This window comes from Colias croceus, chromosome 26, assembly GCF_905220415.1.
Source record: "Colias croceus chromosome 26, ilColCroc2.1".
In the NCBI taxonomy this organism is placed as follows: domain Eukaryota; kingdom Metazoa; phylum Arthropoda; class Insecta; order Lepidoptera; family Pieridae; genus Colias; species Colias croceus.
Genome location: NC_059562.1, coordinates 3,803,747 through 3,814,306, shown reverse-complemented (window position 1 = coordinate 3,814,306; position 10,560 = coordinate 3,803,747). Strand labels below are relative to the sequence as shown.

The following is a 10,560-nucleotide window of genomic DNA, read 5'->3' as shown; positions in this document are numbered from 1 at the left end:
GCTGACTGTCAACTGTCTTGTGTCAAATTGACAACTCTGAACTGACATTTTTTGCTATGAACTTAATGTTATCATTGCGCATTGATTACAGCTGTTATCCTGTTTATTTACTCAAGAACGATCTAGATTTCTAGAATTTGGTAGTCGCTATATAGTCAGTGATCACTGATCATTATAAAGCAAACAATAAAAGAATAAAGATGTCTCTGTGGCCGGCGGCAAGACCATTATTTGGGGATGAAGTTGTTCTAAGATCTATCGATTGGCTGGAAAATTTCCCTTGGAGAAACGAAAGCTCTATGAGGGCAGAAAATAGTAAATATGAAATTCGAATGAATCTTAAGGACTTTAAACCCGAAGAGATAACCATCAAAACAACGGACGGATTTATCGTTGTTGAAGGTAAGCAAGAAGAAAAAAAAGATGAGCATGGCTATGTTTCTAGACATTTCGTTCGAAGGTACGCTATACCCGAAGGTGTTAAAGCAGAAAGTGTTGAGTCGAGACTTACTGTGGATGGCGTATTGGTTATAGCCATTCCACGTAAAGAAAAAATTAAGCGTGACACTATCATACCAGTTACTCATGAAGGTGTTAAATCTAAACTATAAGATAGAGAAGAATGAAATATCGACGAAAATATGTGTTAAAGGAAAAATGTTTTTTTTTTTTTAATTTTATATGTAATTGTATAGTTAAGGGTGTTTGATTTATTGTTTTTAAATTTATGGGTCTTTTATAAAGGGTCATGAGCATTTTATATTAGTTAGTAGTTATATGTTATTTTTTTTCAATAAATATCATTCCATTGTATACCTGTTGTTTTATTTATTTTATTCATAGTGTATTGACAATTTCGAAATTTATCCTGAGATCTGCCTTTACTCATCATCATCATCATCATAAAATAATAGTTCCAAATTCTATAGACTTAATAGTAATAATATTTTGTTCTTTACATTATAAACATTTATGTGACACCAATGGTCATAGGTACTCGCTAGTCAATTTATATTATATACTTATTAATAAAATTACCGGGCAGTTATTTTTGATATAAAATAAATAAATACCTATTCAGGGGCCTTAGACAAAGTAACAATTACAAAACGATAACGAAGTTAGAAATCGCAAAAATGTATGGGATTGACATAGATAGACCACGTGATCTAACGCGGCGTATGTCAATCCCAAGTCAATCTCAATCCCATACATTTTTGCGATTTCTAACTTCGTTATCGTTTTGTACCTAATTGTTACGGTATAAATTTTGTCAATGTATACACATATGCATTTATATAAAATGTATCATCATAATAAAAGTACATACCTTATCATCCCATTCATAGATTCATGTTCAAGTTATTAATTCCTGTTTAGATTATTAGATTGCAAGTTTCATAATTTTTATTACTTGACAATAGCTGAGTGGATAAAACCACAATAAAACGCTGAACATATGAAAAAGGCTAAGAAAAAGGTCAAAAGTTATCAGTACAAAATTCGCACGATGATATTACATTGCTACCTAAAATTATTATAATTCATGATATAATATTATTATACGTTTTTAAAAACTTACACCATACATGTAATGATTGTACATAATTTTAAGATCAATTACCATCTCGTCAAGACAAAAACTGTGTCAAAGAATCTTATTGTAAAGGACTACAGTCGAGAATTGCGTGCAGAATATTTTTACGCATTACAGCTTCCGACCCGAGTCCCGAGATCTTCACATCTCGCGTGGCCGCGACCTTGTCGTAACGTGTACTTAGTTAAAATTAGGTTTGATTTATTTCTTTATATTTTTCGCAGTGCTGCAATATTATCAAAATTGTAAACTCGCTTTGATTGTTGCAATTAACGAGCAATTGTTTATATTTATGTTATCACAAATTTTGCCAGAGCACCTCTTAAAACGCTCTATATGTTATTGAGATGTTCATATAGATTTTCGTTAGTATTAGCATTTTTTCGTCTCCTTAGATACTCTATAGAAGTTTAATCTTTAACTTGAGTACAAAAAATTCGCGGTGTAAGTAAGTATACATATTGAATAAAATTAAATAAATGTTTTCTCAGTCCCTAGACCATGACTGCAGTGCAGCCAGAATCATTAGTTGAATATCTCGTAATTGAGTACAGATGGCTCCTTGCTGTAACGGTTTTGATGCCCCTTTCATTCCTGTGGAAGATCTGGTCATTTGCAAGAAACTATGTGGTTTTCAAACTGAACACAGCTCCTCGAGCACACGAGAAAAAAGTTAAGGATGTTCAAAGGCAGGTAAGCAAAAAACCTCAAACTCAATAAAAACATTGATCACCAACTTCGACACTCTTTTTTCATTTCTGATTTTTGAACAAATTCTAAATGAAATTCTAAGTTATATCTAAAATAAAAAAAATGTAGGCATTTTACGTTGCTAATATCATCATCAATGAATTTTCAAGCCAATCGCGTAAAAGTACCTGTCTAGCATGATATTGAGTTGATTTATAATTGGTGTGAATTGGTATATGGTCGTAGGTACCTACGCCTACACATCTTAGTACAAGTCGTCTAGTTCTGTACATTCTGGAGAAATATTGTTCAGCAGAATAATTCAGATATTAATCATTGTGTTTTTTAATAAATTATAGTTTTGACCTAAACTGTATCAGATTCTGTCCCATTTTACTGAGGATATATATTGCGCAGGATCACTATATTTTATGCTACGGTACCAAGAACGCGATGTAGATATTCTTAAGTGAATACCTAACTACAGTCAAATAATAAAAAATGTATCGACAAACGCAGTTGAAAACATCAATTTCATAGCGGAAAAAAACTCACTTCCAACACGGGAACTTCAGATTACAATCTCAAATTGGGTATCAATATACAATATTCAGAATTTAAAGTCATGCGTCAAAAATAAATCGTGCCTCTAGATAGGTATTATTTTTTGGAAAATCAATTTATTCAGAAGAATAAATAAATAAATTTTGATTTGATTTATTCTTGAATAAACTCAAACTCAAACATTTATTTATTCAATTATACGTCTTCTAGAAGCACTTTTGCAACGTCATTATAATTTTTTTTTATAGGTACATATATTTAACACTAGCTGCGCTCCGCGGTTTCATCCGGGTGGCTCCGCTCCTGTTGGTCTTAGCTTGATGATATTATATAGCCTATAGCCTTCCTCGATAAATGGGCTATCTTACAACGAAAGAATTTTTCAAATCGGACCAGTAGTTCCTGAGATTAGCGCGTTCAAACAAACAAACAAACATACAAACAAACTCTTCAGCATTATAATATTAGTATAGATTTACCAATAGATTTATAGTCGCCTCGATTATGTCGATAGCTTCATGCTTAATTTTTTTGTTATTATAACGACACTGAGTTACCGAGTATAAGTTTAATTCATCCACAACGGACTCCAAGAAAATGTCTTTATTACTAAACCGACACATTAGAACGTTACGAACCTAAACAGGAAATTCCTCTGAATACTTTCAGGTAAAAACCTGGTTAACTGGTGACCGCAGCACGCGACTATGTACCGCTCGACCATCATGGCAGACCATGTCTTTCAGACGAGGACTGTATAAGAAAACTTTCACGAATATACATATTGATCTCGTAGATATACTAGAAGTGGATACTGAGAATATGGTTTGTACGATAATATAGTTAGTTACTTGGTATACGAGAGACCGCAAAAAAAGTTCTCACCACTCATTTCAGTCTTCAGAAATAAGTCGTGAAGGCTTTTTTTGCGCATTCCAATTTCGTACTTTTTTATAATATTCCTTGAATTACGAGGATGGCTCATAAAGAGAGAAAACGTAGAAACATCAAACATGTACCACGGGCGAATCCGGATGAACCGCTAGTTTCAAATAATTATTTGTTTTAGACGGTACGATGCGAGCCTTTAGTCACGATGGGTCAAGTATCGAAAACATTAGAACCATTGGGTCTTGCGTTAGCTGTGGTCCCAGAGTTGGACCAGCTTACAGTGGGAGGGCTGGTGATGGGGACGGGGGTGGAGACGTCGTCACACGTTCATGGATTGTTCCAGCACATTTGTGTCCAGTATGAGCTCGTTTTAGCTGATGGGTCTGTGGTAACGTGCAGTAAGGTTAGGAGTACATAAGGTTTATACATATTATCATATTAATACAATCTTATTGAATCCTTAATAGTCGTTATCGTTGAGTATTACTTTTTATAATAATCTCCAAGCGCGTTCATATTTCAGGATCAAAACGCTGACTTATTTTATGCTGTACCATGGTCATATGGAACTTTAGGCTTCTTAACATCTGCGACTATAAAAGTGGTTCCGGCAAAGAAGTAAGCACAGCTCGAAAGCTTATTTACCATAAATAACTAAATTCTCTCTTCTTCATCATTATTATTTCTCTCAGGTATGTTCGTCTGGAATACCATCCCTTCCACAATTTATCAGATCTGGCAAATAAATTTAGACAGGAGTCTCTTAAAGATAGACCTAACCAGTTTACTGAAGCTCTTCTTTACGATAAAGATAGTGGTGTTGTGATGACAGGTGATATGGTAGATGAAATTGGTAGTGATGGACAGGTATGGCCATAACGCAGCATTTTATTTAGAGTGTAAAAGTTACACTATATTAATACTTAATACTATTTTTAGTTTAACCCTATTGGCAAGTGGTATTCTGAATGGTTTTTCACGCAAGTAGAGAAATTTTTGACTAGAAAGAACCAGAAAAGCAATGTGGAGTACATTCCTCTTCGGGACTACTATCATAGACACACGCGCAGCTTCTTTTGGGAATTGCGGGTCAGTATTTATATTTTTAAGGGTCAGCGCAAACGGGTCATAGATCGCATTCGCAACATTTTCGTTTCATTGTAGTTTTTTCGAAATAATCAAAGTTAATTCAAATTGTGTTAAAAAAATAAATATAAGTATGGATGAAGGTACAAACATTGAAAAAAATGTTAATGAAATAATCAAAATCCAAATTACTTAAAATAACCGTAAATAGTTTTCAACCAATTATTATGTATACCACTTTATTTACACATTAATGAGGTTATTGCTAACTCTATGAATATTTTTTTTTTCAACACTGAACTTAGCGCAACCTGCTGGTGCGTTTCACGTTGCAATTAAGCATCAGCATAATTCGGCATTGTGCGCCACTTATAACAGCTTCCAATTACAGAGCATAATGCGACTCGCATTGCTCTGTAATTGCTCTGTAATTGGAAAACAGCCATTATGTACGAAACAATGGGACAAGTTGACTGTGGTCGGTGGCCCGTTTGCGCCGAGCCTAAGATAATAGCGAACAATATTATATAATGGAAAGTCTTAAACAATAAATGAAACATTTAGTCCTTCATCAAAATGTGTTACAATATGTTTCTGCTTGTATCAAACGCTGAAATCAATCGGATTCGGATCGGAAAAAAAGTAATTACGATAATGAAATTAATGAATTGTAAAGCTAACGTAATACTTATTTTATTTACAGGATATAATCCCATTCGGCAATCACCTGTTGTTCCGTCTCCTATTCGGTTGGTTGATGCCTCCAGAGGTATCTCTACTGAAGCTTACTCAACCAAAATCCGTCACTAAGCTTTATAATAAAGCGCACGTTATACAAGACATGCTGGTGCCAATTCAATCCTTAGAAAGCGCGGTACAAGTATTCCATAAAGAGTTTGAAGTAAGAATATTCTTCATCGATTTTCAAAAAAAAAATACATGAAATAAACAACAGTTTATTTAGCATATACCTTATTTATCTTAAAACACTGATGTTTGTTTCATTTTAGGTATATCCAATATGGTTGTGTCCCTTAAAATTGTTTAATAATCCAGGACAGCTAAAAATCCGTTCTGGCCGGGAGTGGGAAATGTTCGTAGATATCGGCGTTTATGGAGTGCCTAAAGCTGATGGCTTTGAAACGGTAAGTCGAACTTAACTACTGTAATCGAGAGGAAAATCGAATGATAAATGTTAATACCTAATATATTTTTGTTGAAGGTATCATCGACGAGGCGAATCGAAAAATTCGTCACTCAGCATAATGGTTATCAAATGTTGTATGCAGACACGTATACTACCCGAGACGAGTTCAGAGATATGTTTGATCACACGCTGTACGACAAGATACGAGATACACTGCCGTACTGTAAAGATGCTTTTCCAGAAATATATGGGAAAGTTAATAGAGATGTTAGGAAATAATATTTTAACTGTGTGTGTCCGACGTAAACTAATTATCATTCGTCTTTGTACTGTGTAACTATGCTTTGTTTCACTTGAACTTATAGTTAAGTAGTAATTAATGAATATATAAATAAAATGGACCTCGTATTGATCTAAATAAAAATATTCTAAAGTATTAATTGTGTTTTATTTACTGAATTAAAAAATGAAGAGGTTTGTTTTTTATGTAAGTATTTTAATATAGGTAACAACACTGACATTACATAATTTGGCCGCTGTACACGGGTAGACCGTAGAGTAAACGGTAGAGCAGACCGGTAGAGTACTAACTATCCTACTTATTAGACTAATGTAGACACTAGGACTAATGTATATTTTTACTAAAACTGGTCGAGTACTGAGAACTGGTAGAGTAGTATGCTAGTTCACACTACCCGTGTGTAGCACCCCTAATATACATTTTTGCCATTAAACACATCGGATAATAGGTATGTACCTATGTACCCCAAAAACTCTTTAAAAGTACGTAAACTTGGCAACAGTTCATGAAAAAGATACCTATACAATTTTCGATGTTTTTTCATCTGATTATGTACCTTCTATTATTTTTAAATTCTCTTATTGCACACTATTTGTATTAAAAAATAAGACTGTATGCATATTATTTCTTAATGATATTGCTGTCTATAAAATAATTATAAAAAAACAGGAGATGGACACTTTAATACCTATCCCTTTTTTTTGTTCAAAGAAATTCTCGACGAATTTGAACGGGTGATCAAGTATTAGAGTTACTAAAGAGTACCTAGGATTATATCCCTTTTTTTCTTCATATTAGAGTATTCGATGATTACCTATGTATTTTATATAGGTAAGTGATTAAAATGAGAAAATTTGAAAATTTTCGATTAACATTTTATGACCTTTGGACTTGAAGTGGCCAATAGACAAGTATTTGAATTGCAAATAAATTATGTTAATTTCGATGACATTTCAGACAAATATAATGTCAAATCACTCAAATTGTCAATTTTACCAAATATTTACATGTTTGTTGTTTTTATTTTAGTCTTCCTTATTTATGAAGAAATGACAATTCGAGATCTATGAACAATTGAGTTTAATTAAATAAATATATTTTTCATTCATCACTTTAAAAATAAGATAGTTTTTGTTTAATTTTCGTAGTAAACTATGGATGAAGTAGTAAGTGGTGTTTTTCGTCAATTATCTCCTACAAATTTTTCTTTAGGATCAATGCATTGGGTTCATGTAACCCATATAAATGATCCGCATAACTTTTACGTACGATTGACGTATTTAAGTGAATTTTTAACTGAGAAGATTTGTACTAATCTAGCCGGCCGCGGCGCACTAAAGAAGCCTGATAATATATATCAGGGAGACGTAGTTGTGTACAAAAATACTAAAAGGCAATGTGAACAGTATATAAGGGGTAAAATAATTGGTATCGTTGAACAAGAAGATACTTGTTTGTACGACATATTTGCAGTAGACTATGGTTTTATTGACAGTAAAGTAAAATCGAAAAATATATGGACAAGCAGTAATATTTGCTTGCAAGTACCACCATTATCTATGTGCTGTGAGTTGGAACACTGTCAACCTGTAAAAGACAGTGCATGGACGAACAAAACTATTGAAGCCATGAAGTCATGTGTGGGCAGGGAACGAGCAAAGATAATTATCAAAGGAAAAAATAACAACAAGCTGACTGTAGAACTGATTAATACATACCCTGATGACATAGCAACAATGCTTGCAATAACTGGCTTCTCCACATTTGGATATGTCAAACCAGCTGCAGCTGTTAGCAGACTTGGGCATCCTACACCAAAGAAAATATATTATTCCCAAAAGAATCTGAAGATTGATGATAAACTTCATGTAAGAGTTCAATTTGGGAAAACTTTACAAGAATTTTTTGTTGCCGAAAAGTGTGATTATGCAAAATATTTAAAACATAAAGAAGAAATATCAAGAAATGCTAAACTTTCGAAAGCTTTAATAAGTGAAGAGTTAACAGAAAATATGCCGGTTCTGGTCACACTGGACCATGTGAATTATGAAAGAGGATTAATTAAGAAAGTTACCATTCCAGAATCAAAAGCACTGATTGACTTTGTAGATTTAGGAAAATCAATGGAATTGTCAATTTTGAAATTAAAACAAATCTCGGAGAGACTTCTATATCCTCCGATAAGCATGCGTTGTTGTACCATTGAAAATCAAATTTGGCTTAATCAATTACATAAACTTTTACATCTCGGTAATGAATTTTATGTTACATTAAAAAAACTTGGCAATGAATTAGAACCTCATGTTGTCCTTATATCACAACATTGATAAGCTTTATTTACAGCAGCTTTAAAGATGTTAATAACTATATTAAGAATTTTATTATAAAAAATTTGCAATGTATTCATTCAGTATTAATGTGACAAAATATGTATGTACCTAATTAAAAAATTTATCCTAAATGTTATTTTTTTTAAGTACGTAACTATTTATAAACCTACTTATGTTTAACCTTATTGATACTTTTGGAGTGGCTTTATTTTAATTCTTTTTATTTTGTTCTGCAGTCTAAAATATGTCAAGTTTCTTTCGTTTTTATGTTATACCTACCCATGGAAGTAAAATATATCCGATACTTATATGATTTTTTTTTAAAGAAGCAAATACATCATAATATGCATTATATTAAGACTGTCACTTGCAACACATAGAAGCCCCTTATATTTTTTTTATGTGGAATTTGGAAACTTTCGAGTATTTGCGGAGACCAAATACGAATAGAATGCAGAGATTCAAAGCGATCTAGAGTAACAATGGGTACAATCGTATTGTACCCATTGTTAGGTCACCGAACCACAAAAGGAAACATAGTATTTTTGTCCGTTTAAGACCCTTTATCTCGGAAACGCAGGGAGGTATCAATTCATATCAAATACCGTTTACTGCGGTTTACCGTCGCTTGCTAATTTTCTACAGGGTACTTCCCTTGAAGTCAGAATTTTGAATTAGGTTAACTAAGTTTATACTGTATACAGCAACATTTATAGTTAGTACAGATACAGGAAAAATTGCGAAAAACTTATAAGTTACAACATACACAAAAAAATACGCAGATCCAACTCGCGCTTAGCCCATTTTTATTATGAATGGGAAGACATTTTAAAATGTGAAGACTGATGATATACCACCTAAATTATTCGTGGAACCATTAAGTAATTACCTAGGTACCTATCTACTGTACAGTTTGTAGAATAAGAATATGATACAGAAGGATACAGCTGTCTTTTCGGAAGTATCTAAGTCTTATTAATTTTCTAATTTATGAATGTACTTAGGTATGTTTGCTCTAGTTATCTATTTGAATCGTAGGATAACACGTAGCCCACAGGTCAAGAATTATCGATAAAGTAGTTGTTCAATGTACTGTACATATTATATTATATTTGTCCAATTTATATTATAAAGGGAAATAAAAGACAATAGCGTAGAACGAGCATGATTTTTATAAATGTTAGTGTTCATGAAATGTCACCCGCCATCGTAAAGTTTCGGTCCAAATCCCAACGTTTTATTAGAGAATAGAGACTAGGTACCTATTATAGCCTTCCTCGATAAATGGACTATCTAACACCGAAATAATTTTTCAAAACGGACCAGTAGTTAGTTCCTCAGATTAGCGCGTTCAAACAAAAAAAAAATTCAGCTTTATAATATAAGTAACTATAGGTAGGTATATATTAACTACCTACCTACATATTTTTTTCCTCGATAAATCCTATTTTTGTGTCATGAATGTATATATTTACCTATATGTCGTAATTTACATGAATTGAACATTACAATAAATCCTACCTGTAAATGTCATAATAATTTTCCATCAAGGCTAAGGACCTAGGTATCTACTGTACCTACCTATCCTCTTCAACTAGGCACTTTTCTTTTATTCACGAGGGACTTATTACAGTCAAGCTTACTATTGACGAATAAGTAATTCCAGAGAAGCGAATTGTCTGCCAGGAAAAATAGTTATTAGGTACCTATACATTGACAAAATTGTATCATGCCCTAAATGCCTACTTAAAATGACCTTGTTGAATGTATTCGTCACCACGTTGCATTTCACAGAAAACAATATCTTTGAAGAAGATCTAATACAAGCAGCGTACTTACAAAAATAATTTAAATTAAAAAATTTAAGTTTCAGATTCAAATCATAAAAATTTGACTGATTATACCTACTGTTTTATGTATTAACTAAACTGATTTTTCACAAGAAACCTGCGGA

At 32.8% G+C, this 10,560-nt stretch overlaps 3 protein-coding genes across 3 annotated transcripts; all 3 read left to right on the top strand.

Moving 5' to 3' along the window:
* Positions 1 to 50: 50 nt before the first annotated feature.
* LOC123703566 (alpha-crystallin B chain-like) lies at positions 51 to 813 on the top strand. Its single transcript, XM_045651638.1, has one exon. The coding sequence runs from the start codon at positions 201 to 203 to the stop codon at positions 609 to 611; it is 411 nt and encodes a 136-aa protein (XP_045507594.1). The 5' UTR covers positions 51 to 200; the 3' UTR covers positions 612 to 813.
* A 920-nt stretch (positions 814 to 1,733) lies between these two features.
* On the top strand, positions 1,734 to 6,376 carry LOC123703563 (delta(24)-sterol reductase-like). Its single transcript, XM_045651634.1, has 10 exons — positions 1,734 to 1,791; positions 2,089 to 2,290; positions 3,521 to 3,676; positions 3,921 to 4,145; positions 4,266 to 4,360; positions 4,435 to 4,609; positions 4,682 to 4,831; positions 5,532 to 5,729; positions 5,839 to 5,973; positions 6,051 to 6,376. Exons 2-10 carry the CDS (start codon positions 2,099 to 2,101, stop codon positions 6,252 to 6,254), a joined length of 1,530 nt encoding a protein of 509 aa, XP_045507590.1. The 5' UTR covers positions 1,734 to 1,791; positions 2,089 to 2,098; the 3' UTR covers positions 6,255 to 6,376.
* An 895-nt stretch (positions 6,377 to 7,271) lies between these two features.
* LOC123703564 lies at positions 7,272 to 8,737 on the top strand. Its single transcript, XM_045651636.1, has one exon. The coding sequence runs from the start codon at positions 7,431 to 7,433 to the stop codon at positions 8,601 to 8,603; it is 1,173 nt and encodes a 390-aa protein (XP_045507592.1). The 5' UTR covers positions 7,272 to 7,430; the 3' UTR covers positions 8,604 to 8,737.
* The last annotated feature ends 1,823 nt before the right edge of the window (positions 8,738 to 10,560 follow it).

Excerpts from the sequence above, each read along its gene's own strand:
- LOC123703566 (XM_045651638.1), top strand. The coding sequence starts at position 201 with ATGTCTCTGTGGCCGGCGGCAAGACCATTATTTGGGGATGAAGTTGTT.
- LOC123703563 (XM_045651634.1), top strand. The coding sequence starts at position 2,099 with ATGACTGCAGTGCAGCCAGAATCATTAGTTGAATATCTCGTAATTGAG. Across the intron at positions 4,146-4,265 it reads CTGTGGTAACGTGCAGTAAG|GATCAAAACGCTGACTTATT; the intron begins GTTAGGAGTACA and ends TTCATATTTCAG. Across the intron at positions 4,361-4,434 it reads AAAGTGGTTCCGGCAAAGAA|GTATGTTCGTCTGGAATACC; the intron begins GTAAGCACAGCT and ends TATTTCTCTCAG.
- LOC123703564 (XM_045651636.1), top strand. The coding sequence starts at position 7,431 with ATGGATGAAGTAGTAAGTGGTGTTTTTCGTCAATTATCTCCTACAAAT.